The 27,735-nt window shown below is 39.6% G+C and overlaps 1 protein-coding gene across 1 annotated transcript in view; it reads right to left on the bottom strand.

Annotated features, from left to right (window-relative positions):
* Nucleotides 1–27,735, bottom strand: part of LOC146663793 (proteasome activator complex subunit 4B-like) — a 50,524-nt gene that overhangs the window by 3,229 nt on the left and 19,560 nt on the right. Inside the window, exons 19-45 of the mRNA XM_085416723.1 lie at nt 27,073–27,276; nt 22,995–23,152; nt 22,628–22,723; nt 22,408–22,463; nt 22,217–22,273; nt 22,080–22,135; nt 21,879–21,977; nt 21,724–21,786; nt 21,349–21,444; nt 20,787–20,918; nt 18,656–18,865; nt 18,425–18,561; nt 16,818–16,947; nt 14,156–14,237; nt 13,720–13,873; nt 13,180–13,246; nt 12,962–13,087; nt 12,562–12,714; nt 12,294–12,398; nt 11,244–11,335; nt 10,941–11,072; nt 10,543–10,745; nt 8,653–8,738; nt 8,352–8,480; nt 3,506–3,661; nt 2,466–2,604; nt 2,112–2,245 (exon numbers count right to left, since the gene is read on the bottom strand). Coding sequence (XP_085272849.1) covers nt 2,112–2,245; nt 2,466–2,604; nt 3,506–3,661; nt 8,352–8,480; nt 8,653–8,738; nt 10,543–10,745; nt 10,941–11,072; nt 11,244–11,335; nt 12,294–12,398; nt 12,562–12,714; nt 12,962–13,087; nt 13,180–13,246; nt 13,720–13,873; nt 14,156–14,237; nt 16,818–16,947; nt 18,425–18,561; nt 18,656–18,865; nt 20,787–20,918; nt 21,349–21,444; nt 21,724–21,786; nt 21,879–21,977; nt 22,080–22,135; nt 22,217–22,273; nt 22,408–22,463; nt 22,628–22,723; nt 22,995–23,152; nt 27,073–27,276 — 3,252 coding nt within the window. The remainder of the gene's footprint in view (nt 1–2,111; nt 2,246–2,465; nt 2,605–3,505; nt 3,662–8,351; nt 8,481–8,652; nt 8,739–10,542; nt 10,746–10,940; nt 11,073–11,243; nt 11,336–12,293; nt 12,399–12,561; nt 12,715–12,961; nt 13,088–13,179; nt 13,247–13,719; nt 13,874–14,155; nt 14,238–16,817; nt 16,948–18,424; nt 18,562–18,655; nt 18,866–20,786; nt 20,919–21,348; nt 21,445–21,723; nt 21,787–21,878; nt 21,978–22,079; nt 22,136–22,216; nt 22,274–22,407; nt 22,464–22,627; nt 22,724–22,994; nt 23,153–27,072; nt 27,277–27,735) is intronic.

Genomic DNA, 27,735 nt, shown 5'->3' with positions numbered 1-27,735 from the left:
GGTATCATGAAATTAGGGACACGATCACTTATTAGTCTTTTTAAAAGGACACAGCTCAGTCTTCATAATTAAAAAAAGACCAACGAGGGCAGTCTGATGGTACTTATTATTTTCAGAATTTCTATAAAACAAAAAAATTGACTAAAGTAGAAAAACGACGCAGATCAATCCATCATGAATAATAATCATTAGCTGCAGTCCACTAGTTAGGCGTTTGTATCATATTTAATTTAACAGCATTTTCAGCAGAGTGCTTTTACAGGTTTGGTATGACTAAAATGACTTAAAGGGAGCCAATGTTTCCTCCACTGCTGTGTGCATGTGGGAGAAAGAGAAATACCTGGTGTTCTCATGCCTTCATCTGAGTTCAGTTGAAGTGTTTACATATGCGCAAAAAATGCTGACTAATAGCTCTGAGTTGTTAAGAGGGCTGAAAGGGACCAAGTGTGAAAGCATCCTAGATTTTTATAGAACACAATGCAGAAAAACATGCCTGGGATCATATAGAAATGGTGCCTTCACACAACGCATGCAACAGAGCATACATCCAAGTGTATTAACAAACAGTTACTTTATGAGTAGTTAATAATCTTCCCCTTTTCAATGCAAACAAGTATTTTTTATTAAAAAATATGCAGTATATAGCTCTATGTGGTATATGCAGTCTATATAACTGTTAACTGCTCTGTACCAGAGGCCTGAGAGTTTGTCCGCGTTTGTCTTTTTCCATACACTGGTATGTATAATAAAAAGGTAACAGAATAATTTTTAATCTGGCAACCACAGCAGGGAAAATAGGATTGTTATTTCTCAAGTGTGAATGTAAAGATATTTGGCTTCTAGATAAACAAGATGTAATGCATGATTCAAGGCCAAACTTTTATGTAAACTAATATACATGAGCCCAAAGTGATGTGCTGTTTCTCGGTAGTGGAACAATTCCATTATAGTCTGTAGTAAAGTCCTGCAATAAAACGAATGTTGATAGCAACTGTTTTTCTTGCTTCATTTGTTTTGAACAGTGAACGCTCATACCCACCCTTGATTACAGCCACTATCTATTACAATGAAGCCTACACTTAAGTTTAAGTACATGAACTGCAAATTCAAAAGTTCCTGTTTTGGCTGGTAAATCCTCTATCTAGAGACACATAATGTAAAATGCAGATTAGCAGCTGAAAATATTTGCAGCAACGATCTAAACTGTTTACAATAATTAAAAACTAATTTGGAAAAATAATTTATTCATTGCACACTGTTAGAAACTGTTGTTTCTAGTTAGCTAAGAATGAAGTATAAAGTTATTTGGCCAAAGAAGGAAAGTCAGTAATTAATCTGATGATGATGAGATGATAAGAACACCTTCCTGACTTTTTTTTTTTTTTACGTGTATTTTACTTGTATCTGTGATTACCTATGTATATGGATGTGGTTCACAGTAGTTTAGTGATTCTGCAGCAATCGTGCTAATTGGCAGCATGACTGTGAGGATGACACTGTGCGGAAAGTTGGTAGCCAAGTTTGCTAGTATAGACTGATAAGTTAGCACTCCGTTGACTTGCCAAACACTGACATCTCTGACTCCAAATAACCCCAAATGTGGGGCCACGATCCTACTTTGACACGTGAAAATATGAACACCAGGAGCTCATGGATACGGATATCATCATTATGGATATCTCCACCTTTTAAATACAGCCTATGATTTACAGTAACCAACATATGTGTCCTTTACTATAATGGGCAAAATATAATATTTCTACCAGATTCTATTTTTTTCCGACTAATCTTTCCGGTAACAGACATGTTAATCAATATTTTTACAAATACAATATTTTAACTGTATTTTATTGGATTTTCTTTCTCATCTTTTTCACTTTCCTATGGGAGAGGCACTAAACCATCGTCATCATTGGCTCCACACCACTATAATGTATTATTCAAACTCTGCTCTACGGATTACATTGTATGTATTCTTCATGCCTGAAGTAAGACCAAAGACACAATTTTCTCCTCAATTGGACAATGAAATTGTATTCTTTCAGCTCACACTGTTTTGAGCTAGATGTTTATATATGAGTGTGTGTGGTGGGGCTAATGCGTGCGCGCACCTCTATAGGCTGTGGGTCATTGAGATGGCTGCTCAGGTCCATCAATATCTGAGGCATCCAGTCTGGGACATCATAGGGGCTCGACAGGATGCACGCACTGAGGCCGAGCACTCCAGCATGGCGCCGCACTAAATCTACACACACACACACACACACACACACACACACACACACACACACACACACACACACACACACACACACACACACACACACACAAAGGGAGAGTTGAAATAGCTCTTCGAATCTCAAGGTTCACATTTCCCCTGGGATAAGAAAGGGTAATAGGGCAAGTATTATTGTGATTGCCTCACTGTGCAATTGTGACGTGCACGGAAATGTGTGTGTGTGTACCTGTAGAGGCCAGCTCCCCTCGGGCCTTGGGGAGGGAAGTCTGACTCAGCGTCTGGAGCTGTGTCTGCAGACTGGAGTCCAGAGGGAAGAACTGGCACTGCAGTAAACCACTGAGGGTGGTGCATGCCATGTCCCTCACCTACAATGAGAAGGAGAAAGGCGGGACAGGAAGGAGAGAAAGAGGGAGGAAAAAACAGGTCCTTGAAGATCAGAACTGACAAATAAAGAGTGCTGTGGAGAACACGAGGCATTTTTAGAGGCAAGGAATGCATGTGCAATTTATTAAGGGAGGCGAGCCCAAGGAGATCGGTGAACAGCAAGGGGAGGAGGAGGAGGAGGGATAGATGCTGAGCTGAGCTGATGTAAAATTCAGTTGCAGAACATCACTGCCTTCCTGCATCACTTTGCATAAATTATGAATAAGCTCTGAGTGATGGTTGAGGCACTGTAACAGACAGTGATACGAGGACAAAGCATTAATCAACTCTACACTCACACAGTTAACAAAATATTAAGAGAAGGACCTGTGTTGGTAATTTAGACAATTCAATTGGAGTGCAGGGGTTATTGATTTTCACCTGTGCTGTACATCCAGATCAATAAACGTAGACAGTTTAAAGGGTTTAAAAGCAAGACAAGTGGGACATTGATTGCTCAAAAGCTGACATTACTCAATATTTCAAGAGACTTCTGTTCTCCGAGAACCAGTTGTAAAGCTTTTTTTTATTCGATTCAATAAATAAACATTAGTAAGTAATTTAGAGGATTTAAAGTCAAGACAAATAAACAATTATTTTGGGTTTAGCTTGAATGTTATTTTTAGATCGTCCAAGCTGCCACAGACAAAGAGATTTCAGGCAGCCACAGTACTCAATCAACATCCCTGTAACTACAGTGAGCACTGAGACAGACTGTTATTTTTAAGCAATAACTGTGAATGGAAAAGATGGATTAAGGTTTAGGTTAGAAAAGCAGCCCTTTATTATCTCCTGACAGAGATCCCAGGGGCTGTGTTAAACCAGCGCTTGTGAATACGTTACCTCAAGCTGCTCATCTAGCAGCAGCTGCATCACCAGTTTTCGAATGCGGAGAACCTCAGCGGGCACACTGAGCAGAGTAAACAAATTGTAGAAAACCATGATCTGGAGGTAGGTCAGCACTGAGAAGCGTGCATGCCATGACCTGCTGCCTGCCATCTAAGGAGAGAGGAGAGAAAGAAGGGATGAGATAATGAGAGACAAGTTGGAGTTTGTACTGATGCCCGAAAGGCCCTGAAGGTGATATATTGCTCATAAAAGATATATAAACTCGAGTACACAACATCTATATGTAATACTTTCTCTTTTCATGCAATTAAAATCTTTCAAGAAGCATCTGGATGACTCTGTGAGGCTGTGCCTGCGCAATATAAGTATGCCAACATATTCATAATCGCACATCTATTTCACTAAGTATAAATATACACAGAATGTGTATAAATAAGGGTATACCGTATACACCTACCATATTCTATACCACATTCTACACCACTTTGGTGCATTTGGTTACACTGTCTACATTTTAATGCAAAATAAAAACACAGATTGCAACAGAAGAAAGACATTTTGGAATCTGGTGCTGGCCATACCAGCAAAGACCTAATAAACAAACAAACGGGCTAATATATATCATATTTATGTTGTTTCCTGATGCTTCTCAGCTGGGGTTTACAAGATTTCACAAATATCTACTCGTTATCATCCAAATCAATGGTTATCATAATAAATATGTAAACAGGCATTCTTATCATGACTCTTGACCATCTGTATCCATAAACTAAAATATAACTTAATGAGGAAAAATTTTCATCCATCTGTCCATCCATCTGGGTTCAGGTTACCTGAGACAGCCACACCTCCCTCCCCGTAGCCACCTGATCCAGCTCTTCTGGGGGATACCAATTAATTCCTAGTAACCAGTAAAGTGACATAATGTCCTCAAGGCATCCTTGTTCTGCCTCCTGTCGGTGAGGCATATCCAGAACACTGACTCCTTTCGATGTGGAGGAGTTGTGGCTCTACTCCAAGTACCTTCTAAATGACCAAGGCCATCATCCTATCACTAAGGCTAAGGCTAGCCTCCCCTTTAAGGAAGCTCATTTCAGCTGCTTTTATCAGTGATGGATGTGCAGCCAAACATGAAGCAGCTAAGAAAAAAGGTTTAAAGCCTCATCTCAGGGCTAGTTTACCGTGCTGAGCTTTTTGTTTTACAAATCAGATTTGTGAGTTGTCAGCATGTACAAATAAATACTCCAGAGGGGTAGCCAAGATGGTAAGACATGCTTCAGTAAACTATGTAGTGAATGGCATTAATATCGAATAAATTATTTCATTTATTAAAGGTAAATAAACCTTTTTCATGGCACTGTAGGCAGAACAGTACTTTTCTCAGTGTAGTGTATGTGCTTATAAACCTTAATAAATTAAAGCTCAGACCTGATGATGACTGCATGAAAAGTCAGTATTAGGGTTAGGTTACAAAACCTGCTACAATCGATTCTGAAAGTCTGTATCAAATTTCTGCTGCCTACAAATTACCATAAACAGTTGTTGATCTGCAACTTTTCATTGTTTGACACTGTTGATCATTGTATTTTAAAACTTAGACTCTTCCAGTCAGGACTCTCTGGGAGAGCAGTGGCATGGTTCTCAAACTACCTCAGTAACAGGACTCAGTGCATTAAATCTGACGGTCTATGTTCTGACTTTGTTACAGTGCACAACGGAGTGCCACAGTATTAGGTCCCCTTCTATTTATCATTTACGTAAACAATCTTAGTCTACATGTGCCAGATGCAAACTTGCACTTCTATGCTGATGATACAGTTATTTACAGCTGTCGTTCAACTCTTGTCCAAGCCATTGACTCCTTGCAGAAAGCCTTTTCTGCTGTCCAGCATTCATTACTTCAGCTTAAACTTGTTCTCAACGCAGACAAAACAAAGCTCATGTTGTTTTCTAAATCAAGGAGACGAGCCCAAACAATCCCATCAGTAACCACTCTTGAAGGTAATAAAATAGAGTTGGTTCACACCTATAAATATCTGGGAATCTTAATTGATGACTCGCTTACCTTCAAACCACATGTAGAGAATCTTGTGAAAAACCTGAAGTTAAAACTGAGATTTTATTTTCAAAATAAGTTGTGTTTCTCTTTTAATACAAAGAAGCGGCTTGTTGCTGCAACATTCTTGCCTGTGCTGGATTATGGTGATATTCTACAGTGGGGCAAAAAAGTATTTAGTCAGCCACCGATTGTGCAAGTTCCCCCACTTAAAATGATGACAGAGGTCAGTAATTTGCACCAGAGGTACACTTCAACTGTGAGAGACAGAATGTGAAAAAAAAAATCCATGAATCCACATGGTAGGATTTGTAAAGAATTTATTCGTAAATCAGGGTGGAAAATAAGTATTTGGTCAATAACAAAAATACAACTCAATACTTTGTAACATAACCTTTGTTGGCAATAACAGAGGTCAAACGTTTACTATAGGTCTTTACCAGGTTTGCACACACAGTAGCTGGTATTTTGGCCCATTCCTCCATGCAGATCTTCTCGAGAGCAGTGATGTTTTGGGGCTGTCGCCGAGCAACACGGACTTTCAACTCCCGCCACAGATTTTCTATGGGGTTGAGGTCTGGAGACTGGCTAGGCCACTCCAGGACTTTCAAATGCTTCTTACGGAGCCACTCCTTTGTTGCCCGGGCGGTGTGTTTTGGATCATTGTCATGTTGGAAGACCCAGCCTCGTTTCATCTTCAAAGTTCTCACTGATGGAAGGAGGTTTTGGCTCAAAATCTCACGATACATGGCCCCATTCATTCTGTCCTTAACACGGATCAGTCGTCCTGTCCCCTTGGCAGAAAAACAGCCCCATAGCATGATGTTTACACCCCCATGCTTCACAGTAGGTATGGTGTTCTTGGGATGCAACTCAGTATTCTTCTTCCTCCAAACACGACGAGTTGAGTTTATACCAAAAAGTTCTACTTTGGTTTCATCTGACCACATGACATTCTCCCAATCCTCTGCTGTATCATCCATGTGCTCTCTGGCAAACTTCAGACGGGCCTGGACATGCACTGGCTTCAGCAGCGGAACACGTCTGGCACTGTGGGATTTGATTCCCTGCCGTTGTAGTGTGTTACTGATGGTGACCTTTGTTACTTTGGTCCCAGCTCTCTGCAGGTCATTCACCAGGTCCCCCCGTGTGGTTCTGGGATCTTTGCTCACCGTTCTCATGATCATTTTGACCCCACGGGATGAGATCTTGCGTGGAGCCCCAGATCGAGGGAGATTATCAGTGGTCTTGTATGTCTTCCATTTTCTGATGATTGCTCCCACAGTTGATTTTTTCACACCAAGCTGCTTGCCTATTGTAGATTCACTCTTCCCTGTCTGGTGCAGGTCTACAATACTTTTCCTGGTGTCCTTCGAAAGCTCTTTGGCCTTGGCCATGGCGGAGTTTGGAGTCTGACTGTTTGAGGCTGTGGACAGGTGTCTTTTATACAGATGATGAGTTCAAACAGGTGCCATTCATACAGGTAACGAGTGGGGGACAGAAAAGCTTCTTACAGAAGACATTACAGGTCTGTGAGAGCCAGAGATTTTCCTTGTTTGAGGTGACCAAATACTTATTTTCCACCCTGATTTACGAATAAATTCTTTACAAATCCTACCATGTGAATTCATGGATTTTTCTTTCACATTCTGTCTCTCACAGTTGAAGTGTACCTCTAGTGCAAATTACTGACCTCTGTCATCATTTTAAGTGGGGGAACTTGCACAATCGGTGGCTGACTAAATACTTTTTTGCCCCACTGTATATATGAATGCTTCTGCTCAATGTCTTCGAATGGTTGATTCTGTGTATCATGCTTCTCTGAGGTTCATCACTAACTGTAAATTTCAGACTCACCACTGTGAGTTATACTCTCAGGTAGGATGGCCTGCTTTGGTAAGTCGGAGGAACTCTCATTTATACAGTTTTATATTTAAGGCGATACTTGGGTTGCTGCCTTCTTATATATGTTCCCTGCTTGTAATGAAACATGCTGGTCGGTATTCTCTTCATCTGCATGGTTACTTGTTGCTTTCTGTTCCATTTGCCCGAACTGAACTTGGTAAAAGAGCTTTTGTCCATTTAGCACCCTTGGCCTGGAACAAACTGCAGAAGGAATGGAAAATGACTGAATTCATTTCATTAAGTGCTTTTAAATCTAAACTACGAATCCTTGAGGCCAAGTCCATAACATGTAACTGTTTCAATTAGATTGATTGTCATTTTAACTGACTTTTTTAGTTTTATTTGAATTTTATTGAATTTTATTTTTTATTTTATTCGTATTCTTTCACTTATTGTTGCATGTGTGTTGTTGCTGCCTGTGTTTGAGTAATTTCTGTAACTGTGAGACATCTGCTGCTGCCTATCTTGGCCAGGTCTCCCTCGAAAAAGAGGTTTTCAATCTCAATGGGATCTTCCTGGTTAAATAAAGGTTAATAAATAAATAAAATTGTGCACAGCACCAGATCCACATGATAACCTTTTGGTGTTCGATCAAAAATAAAACAAAGCAATAAAGTAAGGTGAAACTAAAAAAATGTTGCAATGCTTCCTGATCCCTTTGATGTGAAGGTAGTTTTAGAACCGCTATTTCACAACAGGGGTACCACTCACATAAAAACTCACCGCAGAAAATCTGCGAGCTAATTAAAATAGCATAGGTTGTTTTTAGTCTAACACAATACCTTGGGAGATTAGGCTTGGAACATTGACAGCAGGCAGGTGAGGCAGTTGTGAGTGTGTGCTTTTGCGAGTATTTCTGGATTTGTGTGTACATATTACCTCTTCCAGTGCAGCCAAAACCAGAGGGATGTGCTCAGGATACAGCAGGCCCTGAGACATGAGAGAGAGACACGTGCGTGCATCCTGCTTCATCTCATCATAGCTCTCATCAATCTCCACCGGGGCAATCTGCAGGGGGAGAGAGAAAACAGAGAGAGAGAGAGGGAGAGAGGTAGAAAGACAAGGAGCAACGCACCATTTTGAGTAAATGAAGAGAGAAATTGAGTTTAATGGGCAAGTAAGATTGAGTGGGTAATAATGCTGTGCTAGAACCTGTGTGTGTGTGCGTGTTTGTTCTTACCTTGAAGAGTAGAGGCAGGAGCTGTAGCTGCTGTTGAACAGGAGTGGTAAAGGTTCGCCCTGCACTCGTCATCAGCCATTTTAAGACTGCAAATAGCACATATATACACACATAAACACACAAGGAGAGTTTGAATTGCTGGCAAATGATAAAAAAAACCCCACAGAACTGGAGCTGCGTGGCTCTGGTAATAAAACACAATCTATCATTATTTAGTATCTAATGACTTGTATAATTCCACAGCCAGATATTTGTCTGTATAATGGAGATTACAGTAATAACAGAAACCGAAAGAGCAGCAATGCACAAATACTGAGGCAAAAAAATGAGATCTAAATTCAGTCTGTGGCAAGCTACAAAAAAAAAAAAACGAAGCAGGCGTGACTACTGTAATACAATAAAATCTGCAAAAATAGTTACAAAATCTTTAAGTTCAAATAACATTCTATCCTCAATCGCTAGGTAATTTTTATATGTAGAGGTTTGCATATGTGTCTCTCTATCTTTCACTGGAAAAACATTCTGCATAGGTATTAGTTTAAAGTATTTAACATTATAAAACTTTGCCAGTGGTGCCTATCCTCTTTCATCTAATGTAATCTATATAATGGTCTCAAGAATCATTTAATCACAAAAACCTCTCATGTTCAAAAGCATGTATTTTACCTCATTATAACTGAATGTGAATTACTATTTAGGGTTAGACAGTTGAGCTGACTGTGACTGTTAACTTTTTTCTATTTAAATGATTAATCTGCTACTTGAAGGTATTACTCCCTTAACATGTGATTTTCAGTAAATTAGAAAATTCATACACAATAATATAAATAATTGACCTTTGACCTCTGTGTTCATGTCGTCTGCCCACCTGCCTGCTCATTTTTATCTTTATGTTGAAATACCACTTTCATTTTTTAATCAGTAATTCTATTAGCGGTTTTAACTATTTTGATTATTAATTCACAACAATTAAACTGCTACTTTTAAGGTTTTCATACTTTCCTTAGATCGTTTCACGTATTTCTATTTCAGCTAGCTATTTACATTTTTATTAGTAACACCTTATATATGTTTTTAATCAATGCTGGTAACAATTGCAACTCTTTATCTGTTTTGTCTGGATAATACATTACTCAGCCATACAATTAACTAATAAATTCAATTGCTCACCTACATCACTTCAAATTTTGAATTTTTATTCTTTTCATTTCAGCAAGCTACTATCTTTGTAATCAAATTGTAGTTCATATTTATGTAGGTTGTGCCAACACAACACAGCTAGACTCAAAAATGGCAAATTCATACTTCTGACTCTTTGCTGCATTGTCTTTCCACTATAAATGTTATGCAGGAACACTCCTTCATCGAAAAGACAATTTGCTTCTGAATGCTTGAAATTTCATTTTGCCTGAATACAATTGGTTAAATTAGACTAGCCTCTATGACGAAAGCAAAATCAATATGAAATGTAGTTTAAATGACTTCCTCATGTGACCTGGACAAATTACATATTATACTAAAGAGACCTATCCAAATATTGAGTTGGACTCCTTTCCATAATTCCTTTTTGACATGCTTGAACACACACGGGCGAAATTTCCTATCGATCTACACCTCACTACCGTTTAAAATAAATTTGAAAGGTGAGATCAATGAAGAATCACAGCTTTTAATTTGGTCCATCTAGTTTTAGTATGACTGTCTATTTCACCAAGAGAACAAGCTTATATAGCAAGAGAGAGAGAGAGAGAGAGAGAGAGAGAGAGAGAGCGAGCGAGAGAGAGAGAGAGAGAGAGAGAGAGAGAGAGAGAGAGACATGCAGCCACTGTCTGTCCCTGGCCTTCCTGCCTAAAAGACACACAGTTTACTTCTTTTCATCCACATTCTGACCCGTCTTGAGTAGTTTGACAGCCTGGGTGCGCTCATCTGTCTCCTGGGTGTTCTCCTCGTGTACGTGGTTGTGGATCTCCGGCTCCGCTGTGAGGGGCTTGAGTCGCTCTAGGACCCGTGTGATGAATTCTGCCACATGGGGGGAGGTAGTGGGCCGGGTGTGGGGCAGAGCCACGTCTATCATGAAGATATAGGTCAGGACACTGGAGAGAAAAGAGCACAAAAAGGGTAAGGGAGCAGAAAGGGGAGAGATGAGAGGGAAATACAGTACGGGAGCAGATGAGACAGAGTTAGAGATAAATAACGAGCCTCTAATTTGAACAACCCAAACAGTACACACAAGCTAATGAGATTAACTCATTTAGACACAATTATGTAATGCAGAATAAGTTCTTCACCTGCCAATGCGCTCCCTGACATTTTTATACACCTGGGTGAGTTTGGGCTCCAGGTAGGCTAGCAGCCTGTGCAGCAGTTCAGAAACTCTCCACTGCTGCTGAGCCAGACCTCCCTGAAGCACATACAGCAAACTGACAGAGACAAAGAGAGGGGGCAGATGGAAGAATGGGGGGTCGTTGTGTTATTGCGGGCATGTCTGCTCAGCATATGTCAGCTCAGGTTACTACTGCAGCCTGAAATCAGAAACCTCTTAAATACTGCAAATACTTTGTATGCAGTTATCATGCACACACATACATTACCTGGCATCTCTGAATGAGCTGCCCTCTCCGCTGAGGGGGCTCTCCATCAGCAACTCAAACAGCCAGTGGAGTTTCCTGGGTTCTCTTCCCTCCTGTTGGACAGCATTCAATACGAACAAAAATAATTTTCATTGGCTTTTTATTGTTTTGTTTTTGCATAGTCATAATAAAAAAACTGGATAGCTCAGGTATAGCCTTATGCCCTCATTGTTCCAAACAGCACGTTTTATGCTCCAATAAGAAAAGGCAAGAACAGGTTATGGTAAGCAAAGCCGTTCTGTTTAATTCAAAGGAATGTGTAATGAATAACACAGTCAATAATGCAGCTAAATGGACTGTCATTTATACAAATACCTAATCAGCCAATCCAGTGCATTTAGGCATGTAGACATGATCAAGGTGACCTAGAGATCAATTTGATCAGAATGGGGGAGAAAGCTGATTCAACCATCTCTAGGGTTTACAGAGAATGGTCTGAAAAAGAGAAAATATCCAGTGAGCAGCAGCTTCTGGGAAAAAATGCTTTGTTGATGTCACAGGAGAACGGGCAGACTGCATTTCTTTCTACACTCTGGGCCCCTTAGTACCAGCTAAGCATCGCTTAAATACCGCAGCCTATCTGAGTACAGTCCTCTGCCTGGTGAGTATAAATGCTTAATAAACACAGATTTAGCAGACCTAATATCTAATATCTCAACTTGGTTTTACTTGTTAGGGTAGCATACTCGCATTAACACTAAACATAGTCAATCAGTTGTTTTCACATACAATGCATACAATAGTACAAATGTGAGCCAGCACTGCACTACCATAAAGGAACAATAATAGAATAGCAAGGAAGAGTTTGTGCTTTAAAGGGTGTCGTCAAGGCAAATCTGACAATTTTCACATGCTCTGTAGATTTTTAAAATATCAGCTTCTGAACATCTTATTTAGCAATTAAACAAAAAAATGTTGTTTTTTTTTGTTTAACAGGGCTTGTTATACTTTTTATAACAAGCCCTGAGTTATCTTCACTATAGTGGATTTGTATGCATGTGAGCAACTCACACAAGCAGTAGCGATGCAGGTTCCCCAGTCTGTGTAGGTTTCCACTGTGATGTTGGTTAATGCCGTCTTGATCAAAGGGCACAAAAGCTGCCATAACTTTTCCACCTGAGGCACACGCACACACATACACAATAATGGAAGTTTTTATTAATATTGACTCTTCTTATCAAAAAGTGGTGCAGTGTGTACGTTTCTCACTGTGTGTGTGTGTGTGTGTGTGTGTGTGTGTGTGTGTGTGTGTGTGTGTGTGTGTGTGTGTGTCCAGTACCTTGCCGAAGCTCCAGTGTTTACTGCCTCTGATTAACCCTGCAGTAATCTCACACACACAGCGCTGGGAGCTCTCATGGGGGTCACTGGCAAGCTGCTCCAGGTGAGGCCGTAGTAATGGCAGGAATGCGTCACCATAGTTACGAAAGAGCCCCTGCCAATCAAGCATGAACATGTGAGTTTGTGTGTGTGTATTTTTACCAGGAAAAAAGGGAGAAAAAAGGAAAGCAGGGTTTTGTTTGACGCAAGTAAACCGCTGCATGATGGAGAAAAATGAATCACAAAAGTTGATGATAGAAAATGCAGCACTGTGGAGTTCGATTCAGCCTTGGCTAGTGTCATTATGCTGCGTCACTACTTTGTATAAGGTCTGTCAGATCGATTGAGGATGACAACTGTACCTTGAAGAGGAGAAAACGTCGAGGGTTGAAGCTGTCCTTTCCTTTCCGATCCTCCAGAGAGAGAAACTCGATCAGCTGATCAATAAATTCTGGGTCCGAGAAGTATTCAAAGATGATCTTTTCACCCTGTGTGACACACAAACACAGCCAAAATGTAATAATAGGTATAGAGAGGCTTCGCTGAATGATTCTGTGTGTGGCCCTGTATGAGCACGCACCTCACTCATCTCCTCGTATGGCAGGTCATCTTTTGGCTTTTCCGAAGATGCATAGATCATCATTTCTCTGAAAGGAGCAGGAGACAAAGAAGAGGCTGCGATGATTTATAGATAACAACACAAAGGAAAAATCTGGATAGACACATACTGTCTTCAAACAAGCAGCAAGGATAAATGAATGATTATAAAGTCAGTAGTCAGCAAAGCGTCTGAATACCAAGACAGAAGACAGGCACCCAGCGCTATACTTATACATCAATTCTTCTATCTAGGCCAGACAGTAAGTCGTTCCGTCAGCCTTATCTGGGACAGGCCGTGACAGAAGGCGAGTTCAACACCCTGCTAGTTATCCATCCACTCAGAGCCGCGTCATCCGGCACTTAGCCATACACGCATAAACGTGGTCACAACGCCACAAAGCCAAGCATCAAATCAACCACGCAGTTAAGTCAATCAGCTACTTAGCTCCTTGCAAGCAAGCAGTTAATCAGCCTTTCAGTTTCTACATCCAACGCCTCATCTCTCAGTCAGGGTCTTCACCTCGGCCACGAGTAGTATCCCCAGTGTGTCTTCTCCACAAAACACTGAGAGTCCCACTTTTCCTGAGTCAGAGGTAGGTTGTTGCTGTCGTACTGCAGCCAGCGATTTCCCTCCCGATCCCCCACGCACAGCCCATCAGTTTCCTCGATCCCACCTACAAATACAAAGCAATAACAGAAAGCACCCTTTACACTCATACACAAGAGTGCTATTAGTCTTATTTGTGGGGGAATGTGTGTTTGCGGTGGAAAGCTCTTGTGGTTTATAGCAATTTTTAAAGCAAATTTAGATGTTATTGTTTCAAAGTGGTTGATTTCAACTGATTATAACTATTATCTTATTAAAGTTCGAAACTAAAAATCCTGCTTTAGAAATAAACATGAAAGCTGAATAATGTAGTTGGTGGTTGATTGTGTGCATTTGAACATAAACTCACTGATATCTGATGGCTTTACGGCCACTTTCTTACTCAGTCGTTTCAGCTGCTTCAGGATACCAGCCATTGCCGAGATTGCAACCTAACAGGTGGGAAATATTACCCAAAACAAGAGTGAAACAAGTTTATCATCGTAAGTGTTGCCACAAACTGTAGTGACCCTACTTGACCTCTACAGGGAGACAGTTTTAGCCACAGTCACAGGGGATCCTTTAGGGCCAGTAAAAGTGCTGTGGGTATTAAAAAATGCTGACACTACCGGCAGTCGTTTGATAGCGAACTGGAGAACAGCCTGGTCTCAGTGTTGTAGCTAATCTTTGAATTGCTTCTGCTTTTTATGATAGTTTTTGTGTCTTAGCTCCATTAAATTGCACTTTTTGCACAAGTCTCTTTTTGCTTAGCTCACACTCTTTTCTTTTGTCTGCGCTGTTCAGTTATGCTTTGGAGAGGTATGACATTTTGCTCAATCACACACCTGAATACAAACAAATAACTGTAAAAGTGAAACTCTAGCTGTGTTTTCAATAAATTCTACACTTTGCATGAGCCGCTTTTACCGAGAAAAAAATAAATAAATAAAAAGAAATGGTTGTTGAATGTGCAGATGACTAGACTGCAGTGCAAAAATATATATAATCATAAGATCATTCATTACCTCTTTTTGCAGTCATTGTAACATTTTTAAATTTTCTCTTTTTTCATTATTAAAAAGGAAGAAGTATTTTGTCTATATTTTGGGTAAGTAGCAGTAACTGCAAACTGTGTTGCAAGTTGTGATTTGAAAGCACAACAGATTCTAACTGGATTTCAGTGACACTTGCAGGTATGTTTACATGCTGTTTAATGGTCTGCAGCTGAGCAATTAATTATGTATCCTGCAAATTGATGTGAGCACAGCGCTTTTACACAGCAAGTGTTCGGTTATCCAACAAGCTAATGAGCAGGACAAGAGAAGTTAAATAAAAAAGGGGATTTTAGCCAGAGCGCTAATGTGCGTTTTTCAAAACCTGCAGCTCTCACGTTGTGTAGCAACTGCTGTCTGGCTCAGTGTGACCACCTTCTGTGCTCGTGATCCTCTGCTGATCTCACAGCCTTATAAAGATCTAGCATTTTATCCCATTATATGTGTATTTGTCAGTATTGATGAGCAAATTGATTCTTGACTCATGCCCAAAAACACAGTGTCTGGTCTAGGATTAAATCTGATTCCTCTTGTTTTTGTGTAGTTGCTTTTAGTCTTTGTGGCACTAATTTGCAAGCTGCTAAGAGAGGAACAAAGAACAAGAGATATTTTTCACTTATTCAGATTTCAGTGATAATATAATAAAAAAACAATTCAATTTTAAGTATTGTGCAGTTTATGCTGTGAAAATGGAAATGGAAAACCTTGACCGTGAGTTTGGGTGAACAGCCACATCTATTTCCAAATAATCACACACGGTGTTCCACAGGGTTCTGTTCTGGATCCTGTTTCACTTGTATTCCATTTTCTCTCTTTATGTCAGCTTTTGTGATCATTTACTCACATCACTTATCAATGTTATGCCAGTAATATTCAGCTTTACATCACTTTTAAACCTGTTTTTTTTATTATTATTTATCTTTAAAAAATCTTTGAACTGTTAAAAAAAATCATGAATGTTAGATTATTTACTCCATCTGAATGAAAATAAAAATATAGAGATCATTATTTATGCCCCAGACAGCCTGGTTCCCCGGGTTATTGGAAATCCAGGATTGCTCTCTAGCTACGTTAAAGTACACATAAGCAACCCGGGGGCAAGTTCTGATAAAGAACTGGTTAAGGGTCTGGTTCGTTTTTGTTTTCATCAATTAAGAAATATCAGTAAACCTCCCCGTATTATATCTAAATGTATATCTAACTCATACTTTTGTTTTATCTCGTTTGAACCACTGCGACTCAGTCTTCGTCTCCCTCAGTAAAACCTCCTTGGGTCTACAGCTTGCACAAAAACGATGCTGCAACAGATCCTTCAAGTGCTCTCACAACACACCTCTGCTGACCCCACGGCTCCCCATTAGATTCAGAATTCAATTCAAAATTCAGTTTTCCACCTTTAGGACCTTGCATGGTGAAGTGCCCTCCAACATAACTGAACTTTTGTAGCCATATGTCACCAGCAGGACTCTCAGGTCTTATGATCAGGCCTTGTTATCCTTGTTATCCTCAAATCTAGACTAAAACCTAAAGGAGACAGAGCCTTTGCAATTGTAGCCCCCTTCTTTGGAACACTGACTTCCTTTCTATCATCTATAAACTGAGCAGATGTCAAAAAACACCTTAAGCTTAATTTTTTTAAAAGTAGCAATCAGGTGGCATTTCATTTTATTTTATTTTATATTTGTTTGTATGTGATTTGTGAAAGGCACTATATAAATAAATTTACTTCCAAGCTTACTAAAATCTGCCTAATATGCCTTGCAATGGTAGGAGCTCACTGGTTCTTCAGTCATATGAGCTAAAATTACTATTAATTCAACCATAATGACTATGATAATGATCTGGGTTTTCATTATAGTTCAGCTTTACTATAAAATGCTCGGATTCCCTGCTATCTGACCCTGGCTTGTCTGGAACATACAGTGTACTGGAAACTTCACATGAACCAAAGCTCATACAGATATACACATACACACAGACCTTGCGTATGCTGATGGAATCATGCACGAGGCTCTGTGTGAAGTAGAGGACAGCGTCAGGGGGAAGTGGGTGATCTTCCCTCAACAAGAGAGATAGCCAGTCTGTGGCCATGTGCTCAAACTTCCAGGGTCTGAATCACAGGCATATATAAAAAAATAAAGAGTTGGTAATAATAGAAATGCAGTTCTATGTCTCAGCTCTATTTTCTACTGCCAAGCATTACAAGCAGCACAAGCAGACAGCGTCACATCCTGGCTTCTTTCCATTGGCTCTACATTTTCAAATTGATTTTAAGATTCTACTAATCACTTTTAAAGCTTGTCTGGGCCTGGCCCCAAGCTCCCTAGCAGAAATGTTGACTCCGTATAAGCCAGTCTGCAGCTTTAGATCCTCAGGTGGTTCCCTTAGGGCTACTCCAAACTCAAAGCTTAAATCTAAAGGTGCTTGTGCTTTTACCAGCAGGTCCCCTCAACTCTGGTCCCCTCAACTCTGGATGACCTACAGTACTATGTAGCTTACTCATGCTGTTTTCACACAGAATCTTTGGACAGTTTTCTGGAGACTTGGTTTGGATATTTTCCAGGTTTCACATGTAGCACACAGAAGGAAATAGTCGGTTTCAAACATGTTTGCACTACTGGAAATACTTCCTTGGTTTAGGCAAGAGAGATGGCTCGATAAAGCTTGCAGGAGGTAGCACACATGACATTCAATGTATTTTTTATGGCGGAATTCAACATCACTTAGACTTTGTACTAGGGACTTGGCAGGTCAAAGACGGATCAATGTCAAATCCGACTGTATTGGATATTTGGCTCTTTGTGCACCTCTGTAGCGTAAACAGAAATGGAAGTTTATGTGTGAAAACAGCTTTAGTGTATTCTAACATCTCAAAACACATAAACAGCTGGAGAGAAAACCTACAAGTCTCTGTCTTCAAGGCAGTCCAAGAGGTCATTGACTAACTTTTCATATTTCCTGTACAAAATAAAAACAGGTGTTGGTTAGTAGTACCACCCCCGGCTACTAAACTACCAAAATTTTATATATTACAAACCTAATAATATATTATAGGAATATTCGGGTTTTGCAGACACATGACCACTAATCACGTAATGTTAACTTGTCTGCCATTTTCAAAATGTGACAATCATGGTGCCAACATCAATCAAGTGATCAACTGCATTAGGGCCCAGTCACACAGACTTAGAGCCTGGAACCACTGGTGTAGAGGGGGAAAGTATTCCCAGACTGGCTATGGCGCTGAGGCACAAACCTTCTGCATTTCCAGTTTGCTTCATATATTTTCAAGTAATTAGCAAGTATTTGCAGAAAAATTTACCCCCCCCCCCCCCCCCCCCCAAAAAAAAAAAAACAAAAAAAAAACTACAGGTAAATGTGGCAACCCACCAGCAAACCAAACCATTTCTCCCAGCAACCTCCACAAGCCACTGCCAACCTGTTAGGGAATACACATTTTGGCCTAGCAGCCAGTGGTGGCTGTGTCATGTTCAATATGACAAAAATATAGAATCTTCATGGGATATCATGCGAAAAACTTCAAAAAGACTTTCAATGAACAAGAGAAATCTACTTGTTATCCCTACCGTGCAGCAACCACATTTCTAATTCGCTGACGCTGAAGCCCTTCTTTTATCTCCTCTTTGGATGGTGCTTCTAAACAAGGTGTGGGATTTTTCGATTGTGCAATCTGAATGGCTACTTCTACACATCCCTCAGACACCTAGAGGTAGAAGTGGGCAAAGGGGAGCAGCACACAGTTACAAAAAGTATCAGGTGATGGTAGCATTTTGATGGTTAATGATCACTTTGCTCACAGTGAAGTTGACTCCGATAGTGTCATGCTGGCGAAGGATCCTGTCAGTGATGTCATCAAGCAGACGACCGATTGAGGGTTTTTCCAGGCTCATTGTGGGTGATAAGCCGCAGCGGACCAGAGCGGGCCACACCTGCCCAACCCATTCCCAGTCCCTTGCACTGGCCATAGGAATACCACTGTACATACCCAGAAGGCAGTACAGAGCACCCTGTGAAAAAATGCACATGTGTACAAACATTAAAAGAGATACTAGGTGTATCTTTGCAGCTTCAAAAATTTGCAAATGATGGTCATGTTTTTTAAATATTTAGAACATTCTTGTGATATTATGTAATGATACTATAAGTTATGATGATGATAACTGTAAGTGTGCACTTTTGCAATGTGCTTAAGAAGCTAAACATGTTAAATCTAATATTTACGTGTTTACATTGGGCTCCGCAAGTGCTGAGTGATTTTGTGGTTCTTCACAGTTCTGGGTTCAGTAACATTTGGAGCATTGATTGGAAATTTCAAGGCGTCTCTATGTAAATCTTTATTTGGTTAAACAGTTATTCTCTGTATGGGTTATTAACATGTGGAATTATTACTATTAATTTTATTGTGTTTTAAAGGCACTAGAAACCAGCATCACAAACTACCTCAGCCAAAAAATGCTGCTGTGTGTCACCTGCTTCATGTAACATAGTTACCCCATATTTATTGAAACTAAATTAAATTCGTTAATCTTTTAGATAATTGACAAAAAGTTCATTCTTATCATCTGGATGTAGTGGGAGAAACATCTGAGACTGCTGACTGCAGGTTTCCCCAGTAATATAAACAGTGCATCTCCACAATGACTGAAACTAGCACCACTGACAAATAATGGGCCGTGAGGTCCGTTTCTTGATCATTAATATGCAAATTGTCATGACCATTGATCAACAACCACTGATTAATGACCATTGATCAATGACAATTGATGTGGACAAGTGGGTGAAAAATTTGTCTGACAGACAACTCACCCAAGCAGAGAAAAACATCCTTGCAAAACGGTTGAACTTTGCTGTGGCACTGTGACAAATCCCACTGATGGATCTGATCACAGCCACAGAAACAGCAATTCGAAACAACAACATTGCAGACGTGGAAGCAGAGCAACCAGGGGCACTGTTCAATCCTCGAACAGTGTCTTTAAATTGTTTTTGTTTTGTTTTTTTCCCTTATATATGCAATTTTGACAGAATTTCAGGTCAAGCATCTTGCTTAAAACCACATATTCTGTCAAATACTATAAACAATATGATTATGTTGCTAGTACAGTTATTTTTGCCCAATTACACAAATGAATGGGAAACAATAGAATGAAACAGCAACGTAAACCATTTTCACACATGAATATATCAGGATAAGGCTGCATTTGTCCTTTGTCACATTACTAGAATTACTCATACATGTGGTGAAAGTGTGGAAAAAGTGCGCAGGATGACATATGGTAGCTGTGAATCATCCAGCGTATTGTACAACAGTGAAATCTGTCACAGGTTTTGTATGAGGGAGCTTGCAGGATAAAGACCGGCTAATCTGTGATCTGACAGTGTCAAATTTTTATCTTCATACGCACCCCTGTTGGGTAAGTTCAAGAAAAGTTCAGGGCTGCAGTGAATGTGTGAAAATGGTTTAAATCACATTTTTTTGCTTAGAATACCAGGCTTACACAGGCCAGTGCTGTAATACAGAAACTGCAAAGCTTCTCCCGTGTATACAAACCACAGCTGGTGATAATAGTGACTTTTTGTCTAGGAGTTGTTCGCATTGCCATTGCTATTTTCTAAGTACATTGCACAGAGGACCCACTGTTTCATTAAAAAAATGGCTGTATAAGGTTAATAATGACTCCTATACTGAAACATTTTCTTTTTGAGATATAAGAAGATATCAGAAAGAAAGAGGCAACGATGTAGGATGGGTCAAGGCCTACTTGCCAAAAAGGAAGCAGTAAAGCTTCCAAAGCAGTGACCAGTGCAGGACAATGAGGCCACCTACTGAGGACAAAATTTAGCACTACAGATGACGTTTCAGCACCACGGAGAGTGACCAGTATGACAAACAAGTGATGCATTCCTATGTGTTTGCATGCACAGTACCTTAAACTGCTGCTGCGTGACACCAGTGTGTTGTGGCGACAACAGTTGTAGGATTCGGGGAATGAGGTCTCTGTAAGAGAAACTATAGGTTCCCAAGGCAGCCATAAGCACATTCTGTGCCCTGCTGCGTACCTGCAAGGACGAACACGCACACATAGTTTTACAGATGCACATGCATGCATTCTCACACTTTTTCGCTTATATCAAAAGTGCCATCATGAATATAGAAGTCAGCAGATCAGTTCTTCATTAACTATTTAATTAACTCTGTCAAGTTACGTGATTTGTTTTGTTTATTTGTGGTTAGCAGGCCTGCACAAGCAGTTACAGACAGACACATTTTGGAGGTGATCCAAAACTGAATTGGGACAATTTGGAAGATTTTGTCATCATTGTTAGATGGGACATTTTAATATTAACAAATATTAAAATATAATATAAAAAAAATCACACACTAGTCCAGATCCAGAGACTCAGTTCTTGCATGGTGTATAAGGAAGGACGTATGATGTTATTGTTACATGATTTTTTTAATGTGTGTTTTACTTTATTATTTTTTTACCTGGCTATACGTGCTGGTAGAAAGCAGCAGCAGATCACAGAGCAGATCCTGATGAACCACTTTATATTCACTCCCCTCCACAACCATCTTTCTCATCTATTCACACAAAAATACAATCTTCATTTAAATTCTAGATTGCATGTCAATTATGACTTTTTTTGACATCAGACTTTCAGTGGTTAAGTAAAAAAATATGATAATATACTGAAATATCTATTAAAAAAATGTGAAGAAAATAGTGTTCTCAGTCAAATTATTACTGTGTTGTTTTGGTGAATCATGAGTGGAAAGTTATGTTTACACCGGTAATGTGTACCCTTTCAAAAACCCACCAATATTTTTTTCATGATCAGGCAGTGTTTTTATTAAACAAACCTCATGCTGGAGCAAAATCCGGTCAATGAGTAGAGCTCTAATGTGCTGCTTCTTCCCGAGAAGCTGCAAAAGTAAAAAAGCAAAGTATTGAAATCACCTTGTAAATGACTCATTGAAACAAACAACCAGTAAGTTTGTGTACTTTTCCAACTCACCCTGTTTTCCATGGACTTCTTGACGAGAGTGAAGCTTTTCCAGCGTGAGTCAAACTCCTTCTTCTGAGTGCCTCGGAAAAACATGAGGTCACTGATGATCTGCAGTCAGGCAGACAGACAAAGGGTGCTGTGAGACCTTTGCAGGCCTGCTGCAGGATAAACTAACAACATTTCATATAAAGAATAAAAAGAGAAGGATACCTTAATAATGACAAACAGTGACTTTGTATCATCCTCTGAGTGCTCTAAGATGTGATCTGGATTAAGAGAAGTGGATACAGGTAAATTATGCAAAGACATTTCAACTGGATTGTGGTGAAGTTAAAATCTTCACTCACGTAGCAGCAGTCTCATGGTTTGGCAGATGGACTCTCGGTAGTTCTCCCGTGAAGCATCTGGAGGGGGAGGGATAGAAGAAATACAGAAGCCCCGTATGGGCACAGAATACAGGATGAGTGGCCGCATTGCCAACAGAAACTAATGGGAGATTGAGTGTTTGTAAATATGTGTTATGTGGCTGTTTTCATACCGTAGTCAACACCTATATACAGCTTGACCTCCCCAAGATTCACCATGGAAGAAACTCTGACAAGAAGCAAAGTGTAAGGAGCAAAACGTGACAAGATTGCATGATGTTTTTGTTTCATATATACATATATATATGTGTGTGTGTGCGCATGTGTGTGTGTGTGTGTGTGTGCGTGTGTAGGGGGTGTGTGTCCATGTGTGTATGCAGGTATAGGGCTCACAGGTCGGATGCGTGTGGTCCATCCAGTGGGGGAAGCAGATTTCCAGCTCCAAGAAGGCAGTGCTGCACAATAGCGAGACTCTGCAACAACTCCTCTCTGGGAATCAGGCAACACATGAGCTCACTGAGCGCGTGTGTTTATATGTTCAAGGAATTTCTGAATTTCTTGGCAGCTGAATTTAACATTCCCCTTCTTTACCCCTAATTAGGCTTAAAAAAATACAGATATTTAAGACTGAAGTCATGTAATTTATGGAAGCAGGCAAAGCTCATTCATCACTAATGACAGGCTACACCTTTATTTGTTATCTTTGTGAGTTTGCCTAATTGCGTCTGAATACTTAAAACTGAGAGAAATGACAGTACACCTGCTCATTGGCTGCTCTCCAGAGACGTGGCCCTTGATTCGTTGCAGCTCAGGGTGCAGGAGGTGGGACAAAAGATGGAAAACAAAGCTTTCCTCCTCCGGTCCAGGCACGTGCCAACACACACCCAACGCTGCCACATCTCCTGGTCTGCCCCAGTCCTGGAAAGTCAGGCAGAACATTTTGTCAGATAGTTGTAGAGGGTGGCTGCCAGTTTTTCCACTGGAAGAACTGTCAGTTAAACCAGCACAACCAGTCAGCCTCAAAACCACAAATTTGTGTCATCAACTGGTATTTAAATGCTTAAACACGTTAAGCATAAGGTCAAAACTCAATGGAAAATAGGAAAAAAATGACGCAAGAGACTGGTCTACTATCATATGAAAGCAGCTGAATCCAACTAGCGAAGCACTGAAATGAAATTAAAAAGAAATTCAAGGAGAATGAATCTTAAAGTACAGAATCGGTGACCGTGAACTGCAAATGAAAAGAGGTTGGTATTAGAAATGAAAAAAGAAAGTAAAGCAGTGAAAAACAACAGAGGAACATAGCTGTAATTACTGCCATCAAGTCATCAAAACAAACACAAGAGCCCAGCACTCCTGCGCCAAAATATCATCAAGATTTTTTTTTTAAAGAAAAAAAGAGTAATCCAGACATTTTTTTTTTCTCTCAGGGAATGAAATAAACAGTGAAGGAGAAGGAGCTCAGCAAATCTCCAGCTGTCATAAGGTATAAAGGACATTTCAGACCTTGCATTAAAATGTAGTAATTTTGTTGCCTTACAGGAATTTTCCGTAACTTTTAAAGAGAAAACTTCAGCACAAAAAGAGGACTTGGACTTATCCAGGTATCGTCATATTTAACCCTGGGTTTTCAGTGTTATGAAGGCGATTCACTTCTCAGCTGGTAACATTACCATAACAACTTCATGCCATCTTCAAGATTAAAAGATTAAGATTAAGATTTAAGATCAACAGGTATGAAGTCACTGCCTACTAACCACTTAATAATCTGGAATATAGCATCACCAATCTGTGATGATGCCTCAGACCTCTGTGTACAGACTGTAAGAGGATCTGCTTTCATAATAGCGTCTAAAGCATTTCCCAGATGAGCATCAGTAATAAATATAGATTCTTAGATGCAACTTTAGTGCTGCATTTTCCTGTTGGCTACAAACAATTTCATTACTCTATAAGCATTAATATATGATCTTAAAACCTGTTGACAATTGACTTGTTGATCGAATGCGCAAATTACAATTAAATCTTTAATATTTAATCTTTACTCTCAGACACTGGAACTGCAGATGAACAAATAAAAACTAAAACTGTCTCACGCACCTCTAAATGTTAATGGAATTACAACTGAGTATTAACAGGGAGCATTGATACCCTGTTAATTTACACACTCAGCATTTTTGCCGATTTTCCTTCCTGGCCTCAAATAGGACAGATTTTATGAGTATAGTGCATGTTTTCCACCCTTGGAAAAACTTTTAAAGACACTTTTTAAAGACACTTATACCACTAAATTGTCAGAAGCAGCTGTGTTGCTTTCAGTCTGTACTATGTGTGTAAGCTCCTTATATTTCCAAATCGTATAGTTATATCTTATTTGTAAAATCAGTCAGATCCAACACTTGTGGCTTATTTGGAAAACCTTGTGTTAACCCTGTATTCACTTTTTAGATTTATAATCACCTTCATGAGATAGCTCAGCCTGATTGCTAGAGGTGAGCAGATTGACCCAAATATCCATAGTATTGATACCAACGCTGGTATTGGTAGTGGATCGATACCAGCGCTATAGGACTGATGCTTTGTTTCTATCCTCAGTTCAGTATGTAACCCACTAAATACTGTTAAATAAATTATAATTTGGGAAACTGCAAAATAGTTTGAGCCTTTTTAATTTTGAATGTCATTTTGTTATTTTATTTATAGCCCATTGCACATTCAAAGAACAGAAGTTGACCCGAACGCTTGAAAAACTGAAATGTGTGATTTGTTGTATGAACTAATTGTGGAAAGGAAAAATCACAGTCATTTAGCAGTCATTGATAATGTGTTCAGAATTTAGAAATGCATTGTTCAGTTCATAAACTGAATAACAAACACAGATACATTGTATATACAGAGCTAAACTGTGTAACTGAGCCACTTTGCCAACTTTTAAACGATTCTTTATTTATTTAGTGTTCCTCATTGTCCTTTTACTTTATCATAGCTTATGCAGCTTCACAATAAAAGATTACCACTGATAAAATAATTTTATAATCTGCCACAAACTACAAAAAGCAAAACCCAACACAGGGCTGAAAATTTAGTACTACTGCTAACTACTGGCTGCTAAGTCAAAATATCTAAATACCACTGTCATATTTATCTGTATTACCTAGAGTCCAGATTAACACTAAATAAATATTTTTACCTAGCAGATTCATCATAATATTCTTTTGGCTGCTCCCTTTAGGGAGTCTCCACAGCAGATCATCATCCTCCGTCTCACCTTATCCCCAGCATCCTCTTGTGTCACACCAACACTCTGCATGTCCTCTCTCACTGCATGCATGAATCTTCCCTGTGGTCTGCCTCTTTTCTTCCTGCCTGACAGCTCCACATTCAACATAATTTGTCCAATATATCCACAATCCTTCCTCTAAATGTAAACCCACTGTCATCAGTGACAGGCTGAATTAAATTAGTGAGTGTTAGCACTTCATAGTGTGTACTCTGCAGCTTTTTTGGGCTCATGGAATCTGAACTTATTCCACTTTTTCACATTTTTGGACACTGTTATTTTATTATTTTTAGTTTTCTAACAGAACATATTCAAGTTACAGTTCATTTATGGATTTAGGGTTGGTGTTACAGAGGAGGCTGCTAGGGACAGGGGGAGATGGATGCACATGATCCACTGTGGCACTGAGCTTTAATTTGAGGAGTTGAGCAAAAAATTGCATAAAATTGCATTGACCTTTACAAAACCACAGCTTCCTATTTCATGAAGAACTGTTTTTTCTTTGTTTATTCCTTTCTAAAAATACATAGATCTATCCGTGAGAGGTATGTGGCTCATCCACTGTGGATTTTTCAATCACAAAATGTTGGTATTGAGGGATTTGTTTTATAAATAAATAGGTAACGTTTCAATACTGCACAAAAAAACAAATATTAGAAGTTATTGTGGAAAGAAAAATTACGTGATCCCCTTGGATTTCTTGCTTTTGTGACTTCCAGCTTTGGGAAACTATGTTTTTAATTTCCTTGAACAACACAGATGTGGTTATTTTTCATGCCAGAGTACGGGCAGTATTGGCCAGAATATGGCCCAGAAGTGTAGCCATTTAATTTAAATGTGAACTAGGCTTTATAAATGCAAAAGGAAATTGCATTGCAATAATTAAACCTGTAAGATAGCATTATAAATTAAAGGACAATACAGAGCAGCTGTAATGGTTCAGCTTGCGGCCTTTTACATTTCCTAGAAGATTTAATCATTTCCTGTGACTCACTAAATACTTTAATGTCTGTGAAAACAGCCAGTTCGCCTGCGCGGGTGTTAGTGAATATGGCATAAGGTGAAACTAAGCAATTAGAGTCAAGGAACTGCATAGGCAGGTAAAATGGCTCACTCTGCTCACATCATACACGCCTCACGTCACATACTTTCCCAATTTAGTGGTCTATTTATGCTGCAAAATTTCCCATCTATTTCTTTGGCTTTTTAGGTTTTTGGCTGATGTTTCAACCCCTCCATCACTCGTATGTCTGACTGAAGAGGGAGCAGCATTAGTCAGTATAATCCAGCGGTGTATTTACTTTAAATTTAATGAAGGCTTTCAGATTGTCATGTTAGAATTGGAAAAGTCCAACTAGTGGCAAAGTTTTCCAGCGACAGATTTAATATTATATTATTTCAACAATAACCATACAACATGTGGAACTAGAGGCAAGGAGCTGACTTTAACTTCAGCATCACTTTATAGGATTAAATAATGGCGGCCGATGTTTTCTTTCCTATCTCTTTGTGCCATATTGTGTGTGTGTGTGCGTGCGTGTGTGTGTGTGTTTACCCAAATAGGGAGGTCAGTATCAAAGCTGCCAGAGGTGCTGCGGTACTCAGTGGGATAGATGAGGGAAAACGATCGGAGTGTGTGCTCCAGAAGACTGCAGGCGAGTGTGTACGCCCGTTTGCAGCGCAGACGCACACACACACACAAGATCCGCTCCAGGTCGCCTTGATATTTTAACATCTGTTTGCCATCCACACGGGTTACCTAATGAGAGAACACACACACACAGGAGTACATGAACACACAGGCAATTCACTGGAGAGTTGTGTCTTAAATATTGAGGTTCTCCAGTAAATCGTAGCATCTGGCGCGCTCCCACTCACGGTAAGCTCTCAGGAGCAATAAAACAAACCTGAAAGAGTATCAATATTTTCTGGTTACCAATAAAGCTCTTTGCAATTTATGACTGTGCAGGGTGTATGATGCAAAAAAAGTCTTTTGGCTGTATTTCTTTTTTTTTTTTTTTGGTTCTCACAATGTCACAACTATAGCCTTTTAAATTTAAAAACAGATAAACACACCAGCCGGTCTCGTACGTTTTCAGTGTTTTCCACTGAGGCATCCCCGATGTGCAAATCACTCAAGCAGTAGTGAGGAAAATTAACTTCTCTTAAAGCAAACAGCCATTTCTAGATTCACAATAAAGCCTTGTATTGTTATAAT

Source organism: Rhamphochromis longiceps, linkage group LG8 (genome assembly GCF_057381845.1).
Source record: "Rhamphochromis longiceps isolate RC_006_pf linkage group LG8, R_longiceps_female_GT1.1, whole genome shotgun sequence".
NCBI classification, from domain to species: domain Eukaryota; kingdom Metazoa; phylum Chordata; class Actinopteri; order Cichliformes; family Cichlidae; genus Rhamphochromis; species Rhamphochromis longiceps.
This window is presented reverse-complemented; position numbering and strand designations above follow the sequence as displayed.